At 35.8% G+C, this 27,671-nt stretch overlaps 1 protein-coding gene across 1 annotated transcript in view; it reads left to right on the top strand.

The window, feature by feature from the left end:
* Nucleotides 1-2,637: 2,637 nt before the first annotated feature.
* LOC145267212 (tubulin beta-4 chain-like) overlaps nucleotides 2,638-27,671 on the top strand; it is a 32,844-nt gene continuing 7,810 nt past the window's right edge. The window contains exons 1-2 of the mRNA XM_080123276.1: nucleotides 2,638-2,867; nucleotides 14,239-14,530. Coding sequence (XP_079979402.1) covers nucleotides 2,638-2,867; nucleotides 14,239-14,530 — 522 coding nt within the window. The remainder of the gene's footprint in view (nucleotides 2,868-14,238; nucleotides 14,531-27,671) is intronic.

The following is a 27,671-nucleotide window of genomic DNA, read 5'->3' as shown; positions in this document are numbered from 1 at the left end:
TTCTTGTGACGGAGTCTAAAACGTGTTGGGTCCATTAAAATGTAACAGTGCTGCTAAAAACAGGTGTACAACCTTATAGGAGCGTTGATAAGACATCTGGTGATGTGACACTTTCCTGTTTTAAACAAAGCAGGAGTCGAGCGATATTAGGATAGTTTTTGAGCGAAGTGATGGGACGATTCTAACATTTTTCCCGATTCCGATACAATTACCAATTCCGATTCTTATAAATCCTTAAATATTTAACTATAAAATTGTTATTTTTCCTGATTACCCTAAAAAAAAAAAGCACGTGTTAAATGTGCACATATTTTCTCAAACGTAAAAAACACTTGTGTGGGGGGGGATTTATAGATTTTAACGTTACTCGTGGTTTAAAATCAATAAATATTTATTATTTTATTATTACTAATAGCAGTGAAAGGTTTTGTTTTTAAACAGAATCAAATAAAAAAGATAATTAAAAGAATCGTTTTTGGTATCGGAAAATATGCATAAATGTTTCCAATTCCGATACCCCCCCAAAAGTCCCCATTTTTCCGATTCCCGATTCTGATTAATCGTTCCACAACTAGTTTTTTTTTTTTTTTTTTTTTTTTACAGACCAGTCTCTCTCAGGAAGTCTGTAGAGTAAAAAAAAAAAAAACCCCGACTTCAATGGTGGGTGGATTCGGTTGGGGGTGTATTGCTCTCCTCCCTACAACATCTTTCTTTCTTACAGAAGAGAGGTTTATTGCGGGCTGTTATCTTCATCTTTATAGTTGTTGTTGTTTCACCCGAATAATATTTGATATTATTTTTATTGGAATCCTTTGAGAGGAGTAACGTGTATTCCTTACAAGAATGAATACATAAATTACTCATCTCAAAACGATTCCAATAAAAATAAAATATGAGAAGAGAGGTTTTTCTTCTTTATCTACTCTATCGTTTTTTTCATGCTTGCCACTCGACTGAGCTCTAATCTATAGTTCCTCTAGAAAACGTTCACAACAAAAGCTCGTCTAGCCACAACCGTAACGTAGTCGCTACATGTCAACACTCGGGACCCACACGTTGTATGCGGACAGTCGCAAGAAAACAAAGACAAGGAAAAATTCGACTCATTTTTTTTTTCAGTTGAAACAGCAGACATTTATTTACAGGTACTTCCAGAATGGCGCCTTGTCTCTCGTTCAAAAGTCTTCTCGTGTTCCAATGTGTTTAACAAGACTCTACCGTATCGAGCACATGGTACTGTATCTTTGTCCAGTCATGTTTAGGACACGTCCCTTCTTGTCGCTTGCAGGTCACGTGTGTAACATGTCCTTTCTCGCGATCTCATGTCTCAAACACATCTCTAGCCCTCTACGTCTCGAACCCGTCTCGGATACCTGCTTCTCTGAATACGTGTGTCTGCTATGACGTCACGCCGCACATCCGGCTTGGTTATTTGCATATAGCTGCTGCTGCTGCTGCTGCTGCCGCTAACCCAGCGACAGCGTCTCTGTTACAGAACCACCGCAAATTAGTTTTTTTGTACCTAAAACTAAACAACATTTTCATGAGCAAAGTTTCTTTCCAAGAACAAACGGTCCTGGATGTTACCTTAAACTATATCCGATGGTGAGGCCCCAGCTTGCGGGCTTTGGGGAGTGTGGAGTCACTCTTTAATTGCTATTGCTCTCAGGTCCACTCTGACCTGAAGTGGTAGTACCTGTTAGGGTCCCAACTATGGGTTAAATAGAAACCGACCTGAAAAAAAAAAAATTCTATTAAAAATTTTGTCTTCCGAATAACTGGATTCAGTATTAAATAACCTGAAAAGGGTTGATATGCCGTAAAACAAAAAGAACCAAGCCAAGCCAAGAACTAACCGTCTGTGAAACAGAATACAAACTGAAAATAATATAATCGTTTTCAAGTCTAATGCTAACAAATTTTTGTTGAACTGTCCTCTAAAATAATATAAGATTAGACCAGTCTCGATAACTGTCACTGATGTTCCCATTGTTGTTTCATTGTTCTTCTGAAAAATTATATTAACCTTTATCCTCGATTGGCTTGTGAGATTGATAAGCGGTGACTTTTTATTATGTAAAAAAAAAAAAAAAAAAATAAAAATAAAAACATTGACTCCGTGTCTAACTTTACTGCAGACGGAAGAGGCTAAATAGTTGTTCATCGACTATCATTAAAAATGGGTCTGGCTATTGGAGTTTGAGAGAGAAATTGCCGAAGCGACACCTCCTATGACTGGAGAGCGGTTGTCCTAATTTGGACGCTGTGGTGTAGGAATGGGGGTAGGTTGTTGAGCACTGTCTGCAACAGGTAGACACCATTTTCTAGCTAGTTGAAGATTTGACTCACAATCAACGAAGCTTTTACGGCATCAGAAATTTTTGCTGTTCTTTTTTGTTTTGTTTTTATCCTGTTCTACGCCGGTTGATCGAAAACGAGGCTCGGTTAAAGTGAAAAGTCGCACAGGTACAAAGAGAAAAAAAAATTGACGAAAATAAGACTATTTTAAAAAAGCGAACTGTAAAAAGAAAGGAAAAAATTAAAAAAAAACGGAACGAAGTGATTAACAGAAACCTTAAAAAAATTTCGAGATCAATAATCATTGTTCAATTTTTAAATTCGATTGATTGAAAAAAAATGCGTGAGATTGTTCACATCCAAGTGGGCCAATGCGGAAACCAGATCGGTTCGAAGTTCTGGGAAGTGATCTCCGAAGAACATGGCGTCGACTGGGCTGGGAAATTTGTCGGGAATACGGATCTCCAATTTGAAAGGATTAATGTCTACTACAAGGAATCGCAGACAAGCCGGTATGTTCCCCGGGCGGTTCTTGTGGATCTCGAACCTGGGACAATGGACGCCATCAGGTAAACTGATATTTCATAAGAATCAAAATATAATAATTCCCCTCACCCCCTTTCTCTAACCCCATATATATATATATATATATTTGAGTGCCCCAAAAAATCACTGAAGGATTTTAAACTAAAATAAATTCATTATTTTTTTTTTTTATATCTTTCTGTAATTTTAACACAACCTGATATTGGGAAATTTAAGAAAAACCTTCAAACAATATTTATGAAAAAATAATGTCTTTTAAATATTGCCCATTTTCAGCTTCGCATATTTTTGCTCTTTCCAAAACATTATTCATGACAGAGTCGATGAATCGATGTTTCAGGATGCTGCTCCACGCTCTCTCGCACTCTTTCCCTGTTTTCACTTGTGATTATGTTTCGATGTCTGCTAGCGGAAGATCAAGTACAGCTCTTTTGTCTTCAAATCGCCGCACAATGTTTCGAATTGTGTTGTGACTTAGACTATCTATTACATGAAAACAATTGTCCTCTGGTTTTGGTAAACCAATTTAACAACTTATCCATAATAAATATGAAAAACATTATCTATAAAATATCTGGAGTAGAGAAAAAATAATCATTAATGGAAAAATAAAAAAGAATTGAAACCCTTCAGTATCTTTTTGGTCAGTTTGTATATATCTATGTGAATATATATATATATATATATATATATATATATATATATATATATATATATATATATATATATATATATCACCCTTTATACCAATCATTTTATTTATGAAGCTCGATGTATGTTAAATATAATTACAGAGCATATGAAACAAATGACAAAAACGTCATATTCCAAATTTCAAGATGCTCATCTTACCGTTTATTTCTTAAATCATGTTAACATGTTCAATTCTTGAAAGCACCTGTCTTGTAGCGCAGAATCAATAATGTAATTATTGTATCAATTTTTGAATATCCCCGTCTTGACTCATCAAAAGAATAAGAATTCATTAACTTTAATGGGAGAGAAAACAAGAATTTTGACATGATTACATGAATGCAAAAAAAAAAAAAAAAAAAAATCCGAAGAGTAGTTACAATCGTGTTTTGTAATATTTACGCCATATTTCATGGCGTAAATATTTTTTGCTCTCCTTTTAAAGTTACTGAGTTCTCATTCTACTGATGATTCAAGGCGGAATATATTAAAAAATTACCATAATAATTATTTGATTGTTTCTGCGCTACGAAACAAGTGCTGTAAAAAATTGAATATTTTAACATGATGAAAGAAATAAACGATAAAATTAACGACATCTTAGAATAGACTTTTGGGTATAGTTCTATTTATGCAAATGTTATTGGCTGCATACGTGTATATATGTTTCAGCTATCATTTCTTCCGAAATCCAGCGTCATCCGACCATCAGTATTAACCCCAAGTCATTAGTTCCAATATATATTCCGAACAAAAAACAATTATATGTTCATCAACATTTCGTCTTAATTTCAAAGCTTCTTTGGAATGATTAATTTGACGAAAAGAAAATACCAGTACAATATTTGAGGATGCACAAATATACATTAAGTATATATTCAAATATTGTACTAGTGTTATATTTTCTTTAAATAAATCACTCTGCGAAAGTCTTGAAATGAAGACGAAACGTTGATGAAAATATAATTTAGGTTGTTCCCTTTCCATATATATATATATATATATATATATATATATATATATATATATGTATATATATATATATATATATATAGATAGATATATGTATATATATATATAGATAACGGGAACAAACTATATATATATATAATTTGATCAATGCAACTTTGGCTGTGTGTGTGTGAATTCGTTTCTTATAGATTCAAAAACGGCCGAAAAGATTCTCTTTAAAATTTACAGAACTTTAGTGAATAAGTCTGAGAAAGATCTTAGTTAAGTTTTGTCTCAGTCTTGACATGTTTTTATATTAAAACAAAGTTCTTAAATTTAACACCTCCCTCTCCTCAGGCTGCCTACTGTTGTTTTGATATCCCCTACTGTCACTTTTTTAACACCTCTTTCCGCCAAGGCTGAACCTGTTTTGATTTCCCCTCCTCCAACCTCTCCACATCCGGTCAACGCCGAGTACCCCGCTAGTATATATATATATACACTATATATATACACTATATATATACTATATATATATACTATATATGTATATATATACACTATATATATATATATATATATATATATATATATATATATATATATATATCATAAAGGCCTCCTTCAGTCTTGACAGACTATGGATACCCACTGTAAGGGCGCCTGCGCCTTAAATATTTGTGGCAAGAGTTGAGCAACCTCAAACCACACCTCTCCTGAGTCGACTCATACCATAGTTTGTAATTGAGCATTCATATATTGTTTTAACAAAACCAAGACATAAAAAAATGGATTGATAGCAACAAATAGTGTATTTCATCGTTCGTTACAATTGTTTCAAGACCATTCGGACAAATTTAAACCCTATATCGTTCGAAAATTTTCACAAGAACGGCCTCTCATCAGACGTTGTGAAAAGAAAACACTTTTACAATCAACAATATGGAATCCATTTCCCTTTTAAGGAAAACTACGAGAAAAATTTTTTACCTACATTTCTTCCTTCAAAGGTTTTTTCTCTTTGTTAAAGATTTATATATATATATATATATATATATATATATATATATATATATATATATATATATATATATATATATATGTATATATATATATATATATATAGTAAGTTATAAAATATATATGGGGATTAAGCTACACTGAATATTCCGCGTTTCATCTACTCTAGGACTCTTCAGGCTTATGCGCGGATTTTGTAGTTGTTTGTCGCTCATAAGCCTGAAGAGTCCTAGAGTGGATAAAACGCGGAATATTCAGTGTAGCTTAATCGCCATATATATTTTGTAACTCACTTACTAGCTCTACCTACGTATTGAGCACTTTTGAAGTAAATACTTAAAGTTTACGCATAAATTTATACTTTCGTATATTAATTTTATGTTAGTAAATTAAGCAGTTATATATATGTATATATATATATATATATATATATATATATATATATATATATATTTAATTTGCTTAACTTCGGTGATCTGATGAGACCCAGTGTGTCAACGTGATTATACCACATATATATATATATATATGTATATATATATATGTATATATATATATATATATATATATATATATATATATATATATATATATATATATATATATATATATATATATATATGGCACGTTGTGCCTGGTTAGTACCAGATGGGTGACTATTTGGGAATTCTAGGCGCTGTATGCTTTCCGCATATCTCAGCATTGTTTCCAGTCGTCCTGAACCTCCAGTTGCCACTGGTATTAAAAAATGTCGACTCAGGTTACGTGTGGTTGAGGACTGCGCAACTCTTGCCACAAAAATTTCACACGCAGGTACCATTACAGTGGGTATCCATAGTCTTTCAAGACTGAAGGAAGCTCTTTTTATATGAGGGGATAAAAGAAGTATTGAGACATCAAATTAATAAAAAGGAGGTGGAGCATATACAGAAGGAGAAAAATATCGATAATTCAAAAATATATACTGGTACATATAGATTACATTATCCCAATAACCACCCCGGCTATCCCTCCCACCCCATCTACTGTATTATATTTTAATGGCAGCAGAAAACGCCGAGTTGACCTAATAACTAAAGAGAAGTCAGTGGTTCTTTCAAGCACGCGTCTACCCGGATATTGATGTGCAGTCGACCGTCAAAGTTGGTGTCAGTATCGGTCGATCCATAAACACAGGATGGGTAGGCGATCGTGGATCAAGATTTGCATTACGCTTGGCCAGACGAATCCGGATTGATGCGTATTCGCGTAGAGAGTGACGGTTATGTATCGATGTCCGAGGGAAAGAATGTCTCAGATAACAGGTGACCGCTGATATGCAGCGGAAAATGAAACGATAGCACGCACGTAGACTAAGTTCAGATAATCAAAAGAGAAAAGGATGGGTAAGCAGATAGAGAAATAGTGACCGTGTTTGTGTGTGATGGAGAAAGGAAATGATGGTGTTGATAGACGAAACATAATAAATGCCCCCCCTCTCTCTCTCTCTCTCTGGCGGAAAGATCATTACTAGGGCTATGACAACAGCATATTCTTTTCATTGTTTTGACTCTCGAGTGTATATCCGACACATTTAGAAATATATAAATCAAACGAGAACCACATCACTCTACATAAAAGCATATAAGATATAAATGAATATATACCTGAGATTCCAAGCAAGGAAAAGAATATGCTGTAGTCATAGCCCTATTAATAATCTATAACAGTATAAATAACACCGTAAATACCGTAACCAGGGGCAGGAAAACATCGAATTCCACATCGTAACCTGAAAAAAAAACGTATCATAAGGTGACCGTATCCGAGGTTTTACTATATTTGTCACTTTCTAGGTGACCAAATAAAGAGGAAGAGATTGAGATTTTTTTTTACATAGGCGTCACCACTTATCAAGGCCAATAGGCCACTCAAGGATAAGGGTTAAAGAGTGTAGAGTAGTCAAAAGGACAATATAGCAATCGATAGTAATGGAAGTTCGGTAAATTTATTAACTTAAGTGGAACGGCTCATCAGAAACTTGTTCAAGTTGGACTTGAAGACAACCATATTATAGACAGCTGGAAAGCAGGAAAACGGAAGACAATTCCACAGGCGTGCAGTTCTAAGAAAGAAGCTTTGATCATGGAATCTATGTTTAGGTTTAGGCACAGATAAAGAGTGGGGAAAATTATTGATAATGTTTTCAGCTAGTCTAGTGTTTCTTGTGAAAGTTTGGCGAGGGGGACCATGGATTGAAGCTCAGTCGAACACTTTCCATAAAAATAACGATAAAGCAGAGACAAACTCGCAACATCTCTTCTGTGAGATAGAGGTTGCAGCGAAGAGAAAAGGACATCTCCCACCAGGCCACGAAGTCTATTTTGAACCCTATCAAGGCAGGACAAGTCTTTTCTAGCAGCTCCTGCCCATATGTGGCAACAGTATTCCATCCTTGGACGTATCTGGCTCTTATATAGATAGAGAATTGCATCAGCAGTGAGATATCTACTGGATCGATAGAAGGATCCCACCATTTTTCCAGCGGCCTTGGCAACAGATTTGATGTACGTATTCCATTTAAGATCGGGAGTAAAGGTCAAGCCCAGAAGCCTGTCAAAACTTGAGACCTCCCCAAGACGAGAGCCATTCATTTTAATTGATGCCAGATGGGGATCAGAACGCTGATGATGTAAAGATAGAAGCTTGGTTTTAGATGCATTAAAAGTAACCAGCCACTCCTTTTCCCATTGTACAACGAGATCAAGATCAGAGGAGAGAGAATCGGAGAGAACTTGGTCGTTTACTGTCTTAGATGTGCTACCATAGATGGTAGTGTCGTCAGCAAAAATGTCTACGAATGATGTAAGGATGTGATTTGGAAGATCATTAATGTAGATCACGAAAAGAGTTGGGCCCAGGATGGACCCCTAAGGGACTCCAGAATTTATACTGTGAGCTTCTGATTTTTGCCCATTAACTACTACTCTTATGAACCTATAAGAAAAAAATGGTTTAATAATTGAGAAGACATTTTCAGCTATACCATAGCTGGAGATCTTGTGAAGTAAACCTTTATGCCATACCCTATCAAAGGCCTTTGATATGTCAAGAGCAATTGCCCTAGAAAGGTTGCCTCTGTCGAGAGATTCGCTAATCCTATGAGATATAACTGTAAGCACATCTGCTGTAGATCTAGCAGAACGGAAAAATCATACGCAACCAGTTGTAGTAATAGTTTCTCTTTGACGAAATGGTCATTACTGACCAGCCGTGGCACTCTTCACGAATTGTCGTTATTGGCTCCGGTTCTTCACCATTCTGAGCAACTCGGCCATGCTAATGTCCACGATGTCCTTCACGTTGTCTGATATTTTTATTTTTGGTCTTCCACGTCCCCTTTTGCTAGAAATTGTACCAGAGAGCAGATCCTTTGTTAGGCCGTCTGTTCTGGCCACATATCCCTAAAATCGCAATTTCCTTCATTGATGTTGTCCAGCAGTCTTCGAAATGGTTCAATCTTCTCCAGAACCCATTCGTTTGTACGTTTGTCCAACCAGCAATGTACGGTAGCAGCACAATTCAAAAGCAGAAAGTGTTTAAGGAACATTTAATTAAAAAAAAAACAGTCCTCAGCAATATGTATACCCCAGACAAGGGCGATAACTATGTAAGGGTTTTAAATTCTTGCTATTCGCGAATGGTCACCCATCTAGTACTGACCAGGTTTAAAGTTGTTTAACTTCAGCGATTTAAGTTTAATAAAAATCTGTGTGTAAACGTGATAGAGAAGGAGTCAAGCAACACATAGTGGGCACAGGAATTATCCTTGCTATTCAACGAAACGTGCATACACACACGCACGCATGCACACACACACGCGCGCGCACACACACACACACACACACACATATTAATATATAGTGAGGGCGAGAGGAGAGCTATAAACCGACAGGGAAAGAGAGAATAATGGAAGTGAGAGAGATAGACATCGTATAGAATAAATGCAAGGGTCAAAAACAGGATTAGAGCAGATGTAAATGATAGATTGAAAGATAGGAAGAGTAATTTTAAGAGTTAATTGCAAATTACAGATAATGAAAAAAAAATAACCAGGATTCTTTTTTTTAAATACAAAACTCAATTCTAATACTCAGGAATATTTTAACATGTATTTTGTATGATTAAAATATATAGCAAAGCACACACAAAAAGAGAGAGAGAGACAGAGAGAAGAACACATAAATCTACTCCAATTTCATTTGAAAAAAAAAAACTACAGAGTTCAAGAAACCATGTAGGTAGAAGTTATTTACATCCATATTTGCCGGCTGCTTTTAGTTTGGATATAATTGTCATTGCCACGCATCTCTTAACAGAAACACAAACAGAAGTTTTGAGCTTAAAACGTTGCAGATGACCGCGAATACTACGACTTTGGGTGAGGGTGTGTGTGAAAAACTCACCGAAAAGCAAATTTAAATCCCCGTTGATGATGCTGTATGCCATAATCAGGTCTCCTCTCATCCTCTGCTGCTTAAGTGCAGGCAGAGTTAGTGTTTGGAGCCAATCTTTGCAGATAAACGTGGGGAGCCATGTTACCATCCTGTTTGCCAACCGTCCTTTTAAAAGATCCAGGTGTAATCTATTTTTTTAACGGGGTTTTGCTTGAATCGCATACTAAAAAACGGACTTGGATTCCAATAAATGAGTTAATGTACAAAGATTTATGTATCAATCCAACTATAAAACAGATGAGAAATAGAATGTGTTAACCTTTTTTTCCTACCATTTTTCTTTGAATAAAACATACAAGATGCTTTCAATAAGTTTCCAGACTTTTATAGATAGCAAAACATAAAACTCTAGTCCCCTTCGATGTAAAATCCCCCGGTTGCAATGCACTTGTTATACCATTCCAACAACTGGAAATCCCCATAGAAGTCCTCATGTGTGAGCGCATCAGTAACCCTCGTCACAGCCTTTTCATCGCCTCAAATGTTTCATAACGACAGCCTCTAAGATTTTCTTTGGGCTTAGGGAATAAGAAAAAGTCACAGTGAGCAAGGTTTGGACAATAGGGATGGTGAGGAACTGTCTTACTGCTCATCTTGGTCAAATAGTCTGTAACAAAGATGGATTCTCCCGCATCTTCAGTTCCTCATGAATACTTGTATACACAGTTCCCACACTGACATCAAACTGTGCACTTTTGTCTCTACAGACACATGACGGTTCTTATCCAAGAAATTCTTTATTTGGCCAATCAACTCTGGTCTTATAAATTCTCTACTCCTTTCGCACACCTCATCACCCCTCACAGACTCCCTGCCTTCCTATAATCTCTTATGCCACTATAAAAATGATGTTCGATTCATGCAAGATGGTCCAAAAGCAATCAGAAGCATTCCATACGTTTCTGTCATTTTTTTTCCAAGTTTAAAACAATTTTATTGCATATCGTTCTTCTAAAGTGTCCTCACGTCCAGATTGCATTTTAAAAATTCACCAGTTGTGACAATCAGGCTTTACTAGGGCATATTCCAACTCCTGCTGTAGCTGTTCATTCGAACCTTAACTATAAAAATTAACCAATCATCGCATAAGATGTATAGCAATAACTTTTGAAGAGTGTAAGACAATTTTAAATGCCTGTACAAAGAAATTCTGGAAACCTATTAAAGATATCTCGTGATTTTGGAAGTAATGCTGAATTTATAATTTTATACCTGATGCTGCAAGGTCAAAACATAATACCGAGGGTAGAGATTAGTCACATACAATTTAAGATACACCGAATAACATAACTTGTTACAAAAAGTGACCATATGTTGATTTTAGGAAAGCATAAACGCATGAATCTTGGTCTATGAAAATTAAACGCGAAGTAACTCTCATACCTTAAATAAATAATCTTACTTCCGGTTTTAAACGACACTGTTTTCAAAAATTAAAAATAAATTAAATAAATTGAATTTAATATAATTTAACTTAAAAATTAATTAAACTGATTGACTTTAAATGATGTTTCTAAATAGAACAATTAAAATGATTCTATTATAAAAACACTTAATAACATAAAACTAATTATTAAAATAGATGTTGTTTTATGTAATATGCAAATAAGGTTAATGGTAAGAATGTAGCTTTCTTTTGAATGAATAGTATATATAAAAATCATGTTTGAATAAAAACGTATAAAATTCTGTTTACAGTGTAAAAATTCATTTGCGAAACAGTGTAATTTTTGTACATATTAATTCAATTGTGAACAAGCAAACAAACAGACAAACTTTATTATAATAAGTTAGCGGGTGGAGAGGAGGTTTTGCCCGGCCGTAAAATACGCTTAAATATGATGTTTTAATTTGTCCAGATTTCGTATATATTATTATAGAGTCGTGATTTCAAAAGTTAAAAAATATATATTTGGTTGCCATCAACTAGAATCGAAACCGAAAGCAAAGCTGTAGCATTCAAAGCTGGTGATGTTACCACTGTACCAATGTGACACGCATATGAACTGGTTAAAAATAAATTGAGCTTCAATCTATGATCCCAGCTCGCCAAACTTTCACAAGAAACACTCGTCTATCTGAAAACACTATCAATAATTCCGCCCAGTCTTTATCTGTGCATAAAACCTAAACGTAGATTCCATGAACAAAGCTTCTTTCTTAGAACTGCACGCCTGTGGAATTGTCTTCCGTTTTCCTGGTTTTCCAGCTGACTACAATATGGTTGTCTTCAAGTCCAATGTAAACAAGTTCTTGATGAGCCGTTCCACTAAAGTTAATAAATTTACCGAATTTCCATTACTAACAATTACTATATTCTCCAATTAACTACTGTACACTCTTAACCTTTATCCTCGAGTGGTATCTGGCCTTGATAAGTGGTTATGCCTATGTAAAAAAAAAACAGATGAATGTACGAAATGTATAACAATTTTTAAAAATTTTCATCCCTTTTTGATCCCTTGAAAACTATTTTAACCGATAAAGACCCATAAAAGAACGGTCCATAAAACATCCAATCATCTGAGGCCCCTAGAGAAGCCCTGCGACTTTTAGTTTCGGAAGAGATAGAGTTTGAAAATATGGATACAGACAGACAGACATAGTGATTTTTATAAATAAGATTTTTACATTACTGGTGCATTGTACGAACCGGATATCGTTAATGTTGCATCTATACGAATCGGAGTTCTCATAAAGGTCTGGTATGGCTGTTACCGCTTTGAAATAACGTTATTATTTAGAAATTCATTCTTACCCCGAAGAAGGAAGAGTATTTTGTAACTATTCTGTACTTTCTCCTAACAATTTAATAAAGAAATATATCGTAAAAATTAAGTTTATCTTGGAAAACTAGTCATTTGAATTGGTTTCTGACCATTTTTAACGACGGTCAGCAAATTCCAGTGGCGATGTCAGGTGCCAGTCGATCCTGAGCGGACATTTACAAGAAATCCGGTTCGTAATATGCACAATTACCGACTTCCGTACAATGCGCTAGTACCATTTGCACTAAACTAAATTGATATCTTTTCAGAGATCATGTATGTTGGTTTCACGTAAACTTATTTATGTAGTTTTTGATAAACTTAAATTAAAAAAAAATGGAAAAGTAAATTCTGTGGTCGCCAGGATAAAGGTTAAGGAAAAGGTGGTTGCTGAAATACAGTGAATAATATAAAAGGGGGTCAAGTATATATTATACTGTGTATTGTCGACAGGAACAGCCTAAGTAGTTGGCACATTAGATAATGATGTCTAGTTGTAAAGACGGTCGTAGTGGTCACATGATCTCATGGCTCTTCATGTTTTATGTTTTTTATGACGGGACCTCCTATTCGCCGGAACGGAGGAACGAATAAAAATAAATTTAAAAGAAAAATAACCTTTCAATGCAGTCCGTATTCCTTCTTCACCACGTCTCATTGTGGATATCCTGTCTGTGATGTCATACTTTAACACGTAGCTCTAACTCTTTTTTTTTGGTCCCCAGACAAAAGGAGAGTGGACCTGTAAATTCACCTTTGTCCATTCGTCCGTTCGTCTGTCCCCACTTTTCTCAATAACTCGCATTGGAACTTTTTGAAAATTTTCACAAGCATTAAACATGATATGAGTAAAAAAAATAACAGAACACATTTTCCGGGAAAACTCCGGTAGCCCCCCAAGGGGTGCCTTTCGAGTTATAATGGCTAAAATTGACACTTTTGTGCTTATGGAAAAAAATTGATTCCTTGGATTTTTATAAAACTTTCTGAAAAGTTGTAACTAACTGATTTCTATATAATTTTGTTCGTCTATACTTCGGAATAACTCTTAGGTGTGCCCCAGGGACTCCTTTAGGGCTAATAAAAACACTCCATTTTGGGGACTATTTTACCATATTTGTCCAAAATTTTCTGTGTATGTCTATTTAGCAGTTTTGCATGGTGGTGAACTCAAATTTAAATATGTTAAGGACTTTTGGGGCTAAATGGAGATGAGGCAAATGATGAACTTAGTTATTTCTTTTTTTTTTGCATGGTGCAGAACTCAAATTTATATATGTTAAGGCCTAAAACTGCATCGTTTGTTCATTTTCACGAGGATTTGACGTCCCCTAGGGGACATTGAGGGCTAATGCTGAACTTCGTTCACTGTGCACTCACGGGGGACCATGCATGCTTCACTTGTTTTCTGTCTCTTTTTCATCTCTTGTGTTATTTTCTTGTCACTTTTATTTTTTTGAACGTAGGTCCGGTCCATGCGGTGGTCTGTTTCGTCCTGACAATTTTGTGTTTGGCCAACGCGGTGCCGGCAACAACTGGGCCAAAGGTCACTACACGGAAGGAGCCGAACTGGTAGACAACGTGGTCGATGTCATACGGAAGGAGGCGGAATCTTGCGACTGTCTGCAGGGTTTCCAGATGGCTCACTCACTTGGTGGCGGTACCGGTTCAGGTATGGGCACGCTTATGATCAACAAAATCAGGGAGGAGTACTCCGACCGGATCATAAACACCTTTTCTGTGTTACCCTCGCCAAAGGTAAGCAACTGTTTTTTTTTATTACAGAATGGAACGATAAAATTGTCGACCTAGAAAAGACGACATGATTCCATTTCCATTTTATGAAAACCGGTTTTCTTTTTTTGTTGCAAACCATCTACTAATTGGCTATTTGTGTACAAATCTCAAGAGCGATAGGAGCCTTCTCTCATGACTGAAAGTGACACAATGTTCAACGAGCGAGATCGGAGATGTGCCGCTGTACAACTCATGCTCTCCACGGATCCAACAACAGGACCATTACCAACACCCTCAAAATGCATCTTCACGAATAACAGGGTGATGAAAACAAAGTTTCCGGCCATGGTTATAGTCTTTGGTGTGGTTTCAAATGAGAGTCACATCATGCCACCTCACATCTTGGAAGTTGGCTTGAAAGTTAATACCAAAATATACCTGGATATGATGAAGAGTGTGGCGATCCTCTGGTGCAATCAGGATGCCGCTGGCAGACCATGGGTGTAGCAGTAGGACTGTCTGCCTGCCCACAAGTCTAAAGAGACCCAGACGGGGCTTCAGAAGGAGTACTACGATTTTGTATCCTTCTTTCACTGCCCCCCCTTCTTCCCCAACCTGAACCCACTGGACTACTTCGTTTGGTCATACACCAAAGCCATCCTGAACCCCGCCATCCGCCGGCGCTTGTGGAAAATGCATGCTTCCAATTCAGGTCCCATTTCGAGGCCGTGATTGAGGCTGAATGCGGCTACATTGAATAAATGTCAGCTCTACTACTGAATTGATTTTTTCAATAAATACATAAAGCCGTAGTGTTGTTTTCTTTAGGGCGACACTTTTATCATCCCATCCTGTACATACCTCTTCTTTTTAATATTGTAGCAATATTAGAGTTAGTTGGGTACAGGTTATAGATTTAAGGTCAAATTTAATCTTTATCTCCCGGCATCTAGTAACATCTATATAGAAGGGGTGTGATTTTGCTGCCATTCGGCCGTAGGAATTTATATTGATGAGATACAGATTCAGTGTTGAACTGAGCTCCAATCTATATTCTCCCCTCCAAATTTTTCACAAAAAGCACTCGCCTACCTACAACCACTATCAACAATATCCCCTACTCCTTGTCTGTGTCTAAATCTAAACGCTAATCCCATGAACAAAGCTTCTTTCCTAGAACCTTCCATTCGTGAAACTCTGTTCCGTTTGCCTGCTTTCCAGTTTACTACAATATGGTCGTCTTTAAATCCAATATAAACAAGTTTTTGTTAGAAATATGTATCGGGAATGTTTACATAAGAATGTTGAAACAAACCAGAATTTTAGAACAAAAACAATGATTTAGTGATGACATCAGGTGATCTTAATGCCACGTGTACTAATGATGTAATGAAATAGTTTAGAAAAGATATGTACAGTTTTAGTTGGGAGTTGCGAGTCAGACTGGATAAGTCGAACCAGTTAGCATGAAAGATATCGTCTCCGCGTTTGGGAAGCTGTGAGAAATGCGACTTTAGCATAATGTAAAAATTGCAACGCCTTATATATATATATATATATATATATATATATATATATATATATATATACTAGCAAAAGTACCTGAACAATGGAGATGATTTAGTGATGACATCAGGTGATCTTAATGCTACGAGTATTAATAATGTAATGAAATAGTTTAGAAAAGATACAGTTTTAGTTTGGAGTTGGGAGTCAGACTGGATAAGTCAGGCCAGTTAGCATAAAAGATATCGTCTCCGCGTTTAGGAATCTGGGAGAAATGTGACTTTAGCATAATGTGGAAATTACAACGCCTTGCACTTCCAATGAAAAAATATGACCCGTAAATAAAGTTATATAAAGTATGACCTCGATTTGGTGTTCTTGTTTTTCAGAGAAACCTTCAATTATAGACCAACTGAGAAGAAAGAGTTCTGTGTCCAGCCTATGTTATGTATTGCACACACACACACACACACACACACACACACACACACACACACACACATATATATATATATATATATATATACACACTAGCAAAAGTACCCGTCGTTGACTGGGTTCAAAAACAGCCTACAGAAAATGGACTCTGATTGATTAAAGTATGATAGGTCATGAAAAGGAAGGGTTGTAAAGAGATAGCTTCGAATTTGGGGGTATCAAAACCAAAGCAAAATATGATGAAAGTAATGAAAAAAAAAAAAACAAAAAAAAAAACATTACAATAATATTAACTAAACGTATATATACATTATACCTATTTGAAGACAGCAGAGACATTTATAAATATGTATGCACATACTTTATACAGGTAAATATATACACTCGTGTTATATAGACCAGTATGTGACCTAGTAACATCTATAGAGAAGAGGTGAGATTTTGCTGCCATCAATTCGGAGGTATTTTTTGTTGATACATTGTTGAAGTGAACTTCAATCTATGGTCTCCCTTGCCAAAATTTCACAAAAACGCTCGACAAGCTACACTCTACTATCAACAATTTCTCCCGCTCCATATGTGCTTAAATTTCAAAGCAAATTCCATGAACAAAGCTTTTTTTCTAGAACCGCTAGAACTATTCCGTCAGTTTGCTTTCTAATTGAGTACAACATGGTCGTATAAGTCCAATATAAACAAATTCTTGTTGAACCATCCCCATAAAAAGTCAATCTCTACCCAACCCCTACCACTAACAGTCACTATGCTTTGTCTCAGTGACCACCATCCACACTTTAACCCTTATCCTCGAGTTGCCTGTAGACATTGTTGTTAAGTGGTGACTGTTTCGTAAAAACCGTGTAAAACAAACACAAGCGTTATTCTTCTTATTATTATTGTTTGAACTCTTCGAACTACTCTTCTCATCTTGAGTGTGATTTTCACAATGTTTCGGTCGATGTAACCCTCGATCTTCTTCTCGTGTATCTTCTTCGCAAAGACCCGTGGTGCAGTGGTTAGAGTACTTGAAAAAATCAATTGTAAAAGTGATATTCCCTTGAAGGTTGAAGGTTCAATTCTCAGTGTGGGCAACCTAAATAATTTGTAATTGCATTTTTCGGTCGCCCACACTTCAACCTTCAGGAGAATATCACTGTTACAATAATTTTTTTCCAAGTATTCTAACCACTGCGCCACGGTCCTTGCAGACAAAAAATACAATTGTGAATTTCTTTATGACCTCTATCCAGTCATGGCTGACAGAACGAAAGCATGCTATCCCCGTGAAGTAAACAAAGGATTCCGTTCGAAATTTTGTCCAAATTCCCGAGTTTGACAGAAACATTCCTGAATTTTACAAGATGCACTTAAAGAAGTTCGAAAGTTACATCCACCGAAACATTGTGAAAATGGCTCTCTATATGAGAACAGTAGTATGGAGAATCCAATAATACGAATAACCAATCCTCATCTAAAATAATTCAGAAACGTAAGCACGAGTGTGCAACACTGAGGATACCGAAAAACTAAATAAAAATTAAACGTGAAGTTGTTAAGAACCCTGGGTAGACAAATCGAGAAGTTTTTGACCAAGCCGGATTGAAGCATGTCTCAGAAAAGTACTCAATGTTGCCTCCTGAAAGAAGTGGCAAAGTCTGTCAAGGCTGTAACAAAGCCTCCATTAAAGTAACATCACACACAAAACCGATTGAAATGGGCAGAGGACAACATGAAAACGGATTTTTCCAAAGTTTTGTTCACGGATGAAGTGCGCGTCACTCTTAATGGCCCAGACGTTTTTGCAGTGTACTGCAGCTTAATTTTATGCTGTTGGCCATCTTCATGTAACGCAGCAATCTCCCTTTCAAGATCACCAGAGAGTTCTTTGCCATGTGATGCCATGTTGGAACTTTCAGTGATCAGTATGAGAGAGTGCGAGAGTTGCATTACAAATTTGAACACATCTGCTTCCTGTGCAACCATGGGCATAGTAACGCTATTGAGTCACATGAAATTTTGGAGGGAAAATGACAAGCAATACTCGATTTTGAAATTTAGGGATGTAGTTCTTAGGGGTGTATTCACTTTTGTTGGCAGGTGTTTATCTTTTAAAGGTTATAATTTGACTAATTTTGAGGGAAAATAAATGATTTCTGTTATATAAACTGTACACAAACTACTTTTCGTTGTATCAAAGTTTGTTAGTGTTGTACCAATCCAGATATGGCAACCATAAAAAAGGATATAGCATACTAGCATGCGTGATAAGCTTTCTAGCCATGTAGAAGGAGCAGACGTTCTTTGCCGTAAACTTTAATCTGAATATTGTCTCATGCTTACATGATAGGTAACATCATTAACGGCATATTACAGTGAACTAAAAAAACCTTAACACCAACTGTTAACTGGGAAATCCTGAAAAAAAAAAACAGAACTTGTCAATCACTTAACTCCTCTTGTTTCCTTTGCTTAAATGAAAAACTCTTTATCACCAAATTTAAACATAAGGATAAACTCTTAAATAAGAAACAAGAAACATCAATAAATTGTAGGCATTACAAAGCACACCTCCTTAATAACTTACATACTCCTCTCCCTTAGGTTCCTATCAAACACGCCTCTTAGACTACATTTACTAAGACCCCACAAAAAATGGGCGTTTTCACTTAAATAACCCTAAAATGTAATATTAGCAAATTTCATTACTCAACCACGTTTGTCTGCACCGCTTCCGAAAACCATTCCATATAACTACACCCTTTACTTCCAAGTAATTACTCTGCATACTCCAAATATTTTTCTACAGGGGCCCGACAACAGTTTTTGGGACACTTTAGTATTCGACTTTCCGAGTACCATAGAGTGGCGAAATTCCTTCAATAGAATAGCATAAACATATAAAGACAATACCTGTAATAAAACTGTAAGAAAATCGATTAGTTAAGGTTTGGTTTGGCTTGGTTTTACGACATATCAACCTTTTTTTTTGTTATTTAATGTCGAGTTCCAATTTTTTTTTTGTGGAATAGATATTTTAATTTAATCAGTGAGTCAAATCAGACTTTTTGTATCATTAGGCGATGTGCTTCCTTTCTTTTTTTTTGGAGGGGGTGTAAAGTTGGATTGAATTAAAGTTATATTCTATATTAGTTAAGGAGAAATATTTAATTTTCATTATTTTTATAAACCACATGCGACATTATTTTTCGGACATTGCTGAAAAACTGTTAATAGTCTGTAATATCACCTTTCTTCTCAATAACTTTTATCAATCTCTCTTCATAATGATCAAACATATGCACAATAACATCTCTACGTGTTTCTATTGTTTGTTTTTTGGCATCTAGTATTCGTTCCCATAGTTGAGCCTTTTTCGTTATTTCAGGTCCATCATAGACAAATTGCGCAAGCATTTCTCAAATATTTTCCCAATAATTTAGATCTGGGCTTTTTGCAAGCCATCCCAAAGTAGTCATATTCACTTTAGCCATCAATTCTTTCATGAGATTTGACACATGGATGCTGCAATTGTCTTGCTGTAGAACTAAATCCTTCCCCATCTCTCTTCTTATCCTTAGTAAGGCTTTCTCGTCCAGCAACTGTTTGTAGCTTTCGCTGTTCTGTCGTCATTTCAGCCACTCCAGCCATATATTTCCATTAGCAAAGATCATACCCCAAACAATAACTCCCCCCATCTGTTGTTTGTTCAGTACAACAGGATCACCTCTTCTCAATCAAGTACACCATCCATCGGGCCCATCAAACTAGAAATGCTTCTCATCAGTAAATATAACCTTATTAAAGTCAACATGGTTTGTTAACCACCTTTTAGCACTCTCCAGTCTTGCTCCTTTGTGTTTCTTTGTTAGTGTAATTTTTTTCTTAGCCTTTGCATACTTCAAACCAATCCTATGCAGCGTTCTTTGTACTGTTCCGACGTTTACATCCAATTCACATTTCTCCTTCACTTTTCTTTCTGTAACTTTTTCTCCAGATATCAAAAACCGTGTCACAGTTCTCTTCATTCTCCTTTCAGTCCTCTTGCCAATTGATCTTTTCCGTCCTCTCTTCTTTTTCCGCTCAGAGTTTGTCTTCAGCATGTATTCGACCGTTGATTTTGACAGCTTCAAATCCATGGCGATCCTTCTGATGCTGAAGCCATCTTCCCGCTTCTTCCGTGCCAAACAAACGACTTCTTTTGAATGTATTTTACCTCATTAAAATTACTTGTTTTGCCCGTAGTTAGAACAGATAATTGCTTCTAATGATGACAGCTAAGTGTACAAGCAGAAAATTTGTATACAGCAACATATACATGACTATAGCTCTTAATAAAATAGGATTTTTTGTCATGTCTGGAAAATAGTGTCGCGCAAGTTTTCGCAAAAATCACAAAAAACTAAAATTATCAAAGTCAACCTAAAACAAATGATTACACTAGTAGTGAATTTTCACTCCTCAACTACGTACTTACAATCTCAAAAGTTTTTGGCACTAGTAAACACCTTGAAGTACTTTTTTCAAAGTGTCCGAAAAATATTGTCGGACCTTGTATCTCTCTTAATTCATCCACTAAACTTTTGGCACTTAACATATACATGCTTGTTATATTCCATATCAAGTCTCCCCCAATAATGCTTACTCTTAAAAGATATATTCGACAAAATAAAGATTATCTATATGTGTTGTGTTTGTGCCTCAATTCTTATACTATAGAAATGTTATCACCTTTGATACAACTTAAACTAGACAAATAAAACTCAATACATAATCGGCCTAAACTTAAACTTTAATTTTAACTTTTTATTCCAATTGAAAACAATAAGTTTCTCTACTATATTAACGCACTCTTAGGTATAACTTTTAAATCACCAACTCTAAACTCTGACTAGTTTCAACCTCTCACAACCAGCAAGTGCATTATAAAGTTAAACAGTAAAGAATATGAACCGTTAAATAACATAACGACTATTTTTAGTTAAATATACCCCAAAAGCAATAAAACCAGTATATATATATATATACATATATATATATATATATATATATATATATATATATATATATATATATATATATATATAACAGATAAGTATTGCGTTTAAACAATTATGTAATTGTTACAACATTGAATACACACACAAACACATACACACACACACACACACACACACACATATATGTATAAGTTTTTTTTTGACGTTCAACTTCAAAAGATCATAGCTCCTTTCATAATAAACCTTATTAATTGAAATAAGAACCATTGTAATCGACATATTTTTGCCAATGAGAAACAAGTTTATTTATCCCATTAGCATAGAAATCCAGAGTTCTGGAAGCGATGAAGTCACTGAAGGCCAATTCGAGATCATCTCGGCTTATGAAGCATTTTTACCGCAGGAAATTGTCAAAATGCTTGAAAAAGTGATAATCGGTGGGCGGAATATGGCGGATGAGGCAGAGTCTCGTCGCCCAATTCGTTCAGATTCTGCAGTGTCAGTTGAGCAACATACAGGCGGAAGAGAATTGGTCCCTTCATATTGAACAATCTCGGGCACATACTTTGGAGCTTCTTGTGAATTTCGTCAATTTGTCGGCAATACTTCTCCGCCGTAATCGTTTCGCCCGGATTCAAGAAGCTGTGATGGATGACCGGCCGCTGACCATCAAACAGTCACCATAATCTATTTTTTTTTGGGGGGGGGACAATTTCGGCTTCAGGAAGTGTTGTGGAACTTCTCCGGCATTCAACAACTGTGCCGAACGTCGCCGGTTGTTGTATAGGATCTAATATCATCACACGTCACAATCTGATTGAGAAATGGATCGTTTTTGTTGCGCAGAAGGAGCGTAGAAGACACCTCAAAACGACGATATTTTTTTTTATTATAGTTTAATTCACGCGGCACCCATTTATCCAACTTTTTTGACTTCTCTATTTGCTTTAAATGGCGAACGACTGTTCAGTGGTCGACTTCGAGTTCAACAGCAATTTTTCGTGTGGTTTTGCGAGGATTGGAATCAATTAAGGCTTTTAAATGTTCGTTATCAACCGGTCAGCTTCGAGGCTCTCCTCATCATTGTAAAATTTATTGAACCACCCCTGTACTACACGTTCGTTAATGGTTCCTGATATAATTGATATCACGAGTTGTCTCGGCAGCTTTTTGACCTAGTTTTAACTGGAACAAGAAAATCGTGCGGATTTGAATTTTGTCCATGCTGTCGAAAAGCCCGCAAAAAATGAATGAGTGGATTGAGAACGGTAACGAATAACACGATTCGATAGAGCGAAAAACGCGCCTCAAAATGATATATAACATGGTTATATATATGAATGAATTAATTCAGACATCATATATAAAAATAACATAGACGAGAAAATGATATTGTTTTTTTTTGCATAATGTTGTAACAAATACATAATTGTTTCAATACAGTACTTATCTGATATCTAAACGGTTTGGTTTCGATTCTAACCGATGGCACACAAGTCATATTTCTATTTTTATACTTTTGAAATCATTACTATCTATTGGGTATTATATAATAACTAATAGACACTTCGTTCTTTAATAATAAATACGAAATCTGCATTAATTAAAATGTCATATTTAAGCAAATTTTACGACTGGGCCACGTCGAGCCACGACGGGCCACGTCAGGCCACGTCGGGCGGCGTGCTAGTATATATATATATAAATAGCAAATGTTGTTGTTATACTAATGGTATTTTGTTGTTGTTGTTGTTGTTGTTGTTGTTGTTGTTATACTAATGATATTTTTTTTATGTGAGAGGTGGCAACTTAAAACATCCGGTTCTGATTGGTATTCATTGTGTGTAGATCCGTATGAATGCAGCGCACTTTTAATGAATTATTTATGTATTTTATGCTGATTTGATCTCCTGACAAACACAATCAGACAATCGGACTCCCTAATCAACTTATCGTTGGGGATTTGTATATCGTGTGATGTCAATACAAAGTTATGGAAAAATGATCATTTTTATGACGACAACCATTCATTTTCCCAATTTATATGTTTTTTTTTTACGTGCGTATATACCAATTCATGGAGACAGGCGTTTCAGTAGAGCAGATGACACTTTTGGCTAGATTATGTCAAGTGAAGTCGGTTAGAGCACAATTTGTCATTAGAAATTAGTGCCAGCTAGCAGGAATACATGGCGTAAAAAAAAACATTATTTTTGCACAAACCTAATATATATATATATATATATATATATATATATATATATATATATATATATATATATCAGAATTCTGTGGCGAATTTTTTAGAGGGTAATATTATATAAGACGATCCCAGCCAAAAGGAGTATAGCTCAATATACTTGATAGAGCAAATGGGATTTATAGCTTTTTTGTTTAAATTTCATTCGGAAAAACAATTTTTCAGAACAGAAATTTATTTTTTGAATAAAGAATACAGTTTATATATATATATATATATATATATATATATATATATATATATATATATATATATATATATATATATAGGTTGGAATGTAAGTGTGTGTGAAACTGCCTCCTACACGCTGAGGTCTGCATTTATATCTACTGTCAGGACTGTCTTCATCGGTTAGTTGATTAATTCGAAAGGGCTCTCGATCTGGTCCAAACCATGATTCGTCTTCAGTGGTGTTTAAACTCCTATTGTAGTCAAAATCAAACTCTGACAGTCCTAAAGTCCCAATTCACGACTGTCGTAAAAACCTCACTGACTGTCGTTAAGTCCAGCGTTGTCGTCCCTATTGTTCCCCTGACTCACAGTAATCACCCACCAAAATACCCACAGGCGCATTGTTCGGTCCTTAATCCATTGTTCTTTACATAACGGTCTTCCGGTCACTCGGTACACCCTGAATCTTAATCTACCCTTTTCTCTGTCTATGAACAAATTTCTGTCCATTGAAAAATCTTTTTCCTACTTTATTTGTTTTCCCACTGTCTTCCTTAACGGCCGCAGGTTGATCATAGTATCACACATTTTCGTTGGTTTCGCGTGAATTCCATCGTTAAACGCGCTGTTAAAATGGGCGCATCATTTTTGTATCAAACTCTAATTGATATTGACGGGCTTTTACAAATGGCGGTGTCACGCGAAACCGTTTGGAACCGACCAAGAAAATGATAGCGAGTCGCGTCGAAATGGATATAAAGCCGTTTGTCATTGGGAATTGGAGATTTGCTGGACACCCAGGCGAGAATTCAGCGCAAACGCGATGACTTAGTTTAAAAGATCCCAACAAATCACCGGCGCTTGTATTTTGGTATTAGGGTGGCTAATGTGCACCAGTTAATCCGATCCAGTTATTCATATTTAGGACTGTCTAATATTCCGCCATCTTGTTTTATTCTGATCGTTTTTCGATCGATGATGGCGCGTTTATTTACTGTTTAATGATGACCTCTCTCTCTCTCTCTCTCTCTCTCTCTCTCTCTCTCTCTCTCTCTCTCTCTCTCTCTCTCTCTCTGACTGTTATATGGGCTGTCCGGTTTCGATCCTGGCTTGGGGTAGTTGCTTGTCTAGCCGGACTGATGAGCTGTGAAACAGCGAAACAGTACTGTATGTGATTATATATATATATATATATATATATATATATATATATATATATATAACGACTTAATTTACTCACATAAAATTAATATACGAAAGTATAGATTTATGCGTAAACTTTAAGTATTTACTTCAAAAGTGCTCAATACGTAGGTAGAGCTAGTTAGTAAGTTATAAAATGTATATGGCGATTAAGCTACACTGAATATTCCGCGTTTCATCCACTCTAGGATTCTTCAGGCTTATGCGCATAAGCCTGAAGAGTCCTAGAGTGGATGAAACACGGAATATTTAGTGTAGCTTAATCGCCATATGCATTTTATAATTTACTATATATATATATATGTATATATATATATATATATATATTAGGTTGGTGCAAAAACAATGTCGTTTTATATATATAGTTGAACGTAAAAAAAAAAACGAGATTAATTTTGCACCAATCTAATATATATATTAGTCTGACGAATCCCCACGAGGATGAAACGCAGACAATTATGTGTAGCTTAATTGCCATATATTTTCAAAAATTACTGCCTAGTTTTACTTACGTATCGAGCACTGTTGAAATAAATACTCAAAATATTTACACACACACACACACACACACACACACACACACACACACACACATATATATATATATATATATATATATAAGTTTTTTATTTTCCAGGGATAAGGTAACCAGTAAAATATAGCGAGGTCAATATAACAGTGCTCAATACCGAAGTAGAGCAAGGTATAATTTCAATTTGTCTCTACATAATAGTAATGTATTGCTACACAGTCATGAGCATGTCTCGGTCTTTTGCTTTTAGTAACTAGAGACCCCTTCCAGGCAACAACGCTTATATTCAAAAGCGAAGTCAGTAATAAAAAAAATCAAAAGACATATCTTACAGTAAAAAAAGTTGTTAGGCAAAAGTAAACAGGGGGTGAGGTTATGCTGTCCGTAAAATTAAGTGGGTGTCGATTACATATATATATATATATATATATATATATATATATATATATATATATATATATATATATATATATATATATGCATAGATCATCGTATAACGTTTAGATCACTCTCTGGCTGACGTAAATGAACATTTAAAATTAAAATGTTTAAATTCAACGTTATTTCACGCGGTTAATGGTAGCCAAATGGATTAGGTCTTCGTTAAACCGAGCCAGAGATGTCTCGTGATGCGGGGTTCGAATCGTTCGGTATTAGTCGTGACACCCTGCACTGAAGATTCCCGAAAGGATGAAACACTAGTGCCTGTAGGTATTTAACTATTATAGTAAAAAAAAAAAAATAATAATTATATATATATATATATATATATATATATATATATATATATATATATATATATATATATATAGTCATCGACATACAGTCCTATATCATTGTATCATTAGATAAGTAACGGTTTTCACTTAGCATAAAGCATTACTTTCTTAATTAGCAATAAGTCTTTACTCATCGCGGCCTTGTTTCTGTTCGTTCTGGATTTTCCATGCCACTACACTCGAACAATTCCTCTTCGGTTGAGACGCGGTTTGCGATTGCGCGACTCTTGCTTCCCTATAGATTTCCCCGTAAATGCACGCTGTCTTCCGACGGTTAAAAAAGGCCAGCTGTTGAAAAGTAATCGGAGCTTATTGCTGTTAAAATTGCAGCTAATAATATGGCGACCCGTAAACGAATCCAGCTAAAATCGCCCACTCAGTCGACGGGCCTATTATTGACGAGATTGGAACGCGGGGAGGGGTCGAAGGTCATTCCGGGCTAATCGCTTAACATGTCAAATATTTGGCGGGAAATTCCTCTGTGTCTGCGTTTCTGACAGACGACTCATTTGCCAACGTCGCCATTTTTTATCGTGTGTAAATGAAGGACTTTTACAAGTGTGACGTACAAAGAGCGGAATAACCTATAGTGTATTTTTTGTTAATACATTTCTCTTCCCCGGAAAAGGAAAATGTATTTCCTGGGAGGACAGTTTCATGGCCAAAGAATAGACATTACATTACTTCCCCCCTATTTCTCTAAAAATATAAAGAAGGATGCTAACTTGACGAATGAACGTATATTACACTATCCTTAAAGGAGGTTGTAATCCCTAGGAGAAAGGTTTCACAGCAAGAGAACCGATATTACAATATCTCTCAGTAGGTGAGGACACACCTGAGAGGATGTTATCATGATAAAAGAACCGATACTATAAAATCCCTTCAAGGTGGAAGCAATTCCTGGGAGAATGTTATTATAACCAAAAAAAAAAAAAAAATGCTACACTAGCACCCATTAACCCTTATCCTCGACTGGTGTCTGGGCCTTGATAAGTTGTGACCACCATGTAAAAAAAAAGTCCCGCTCATGGTTTAGGCGTTGTATGATAGCTGGGACGCGCGTATGCAAATGCACGCGAAATGGCGTCGCCGGTAGTAAAAAATAAAGACTTTAAAAAGGCGATCATGTTAGAGACGGGAATAACGTTCGAGATAACGTTAGAGGTGTGAATGGTGTGAAAAGACAACCACAGGACGGACATTAAAACGGTACGGAAGAATGAGGAAATAAATGTTGCTGTACAACAAAACAAATGCGAGTTAAATTTCTTTT

Source organism: Euprymna scolopes, chromosome 42 (assembly GCF_053919585.1).
Source record: "Euprymna scolopes isolate OS-2025 chromosome 42, ASM5391958v1, whole genome shotgun sequence".
NCBI lineage: Eukaryota > Metazoa > Mollusca > Cephalopoda > Sepiida > Sepiolidae > Euprymna > Euprymna scolopes.
Note: the sequence above shows the minus strand (reverse complement) of the source record. Positions and strands in the feature narration are given on the sequence as shown.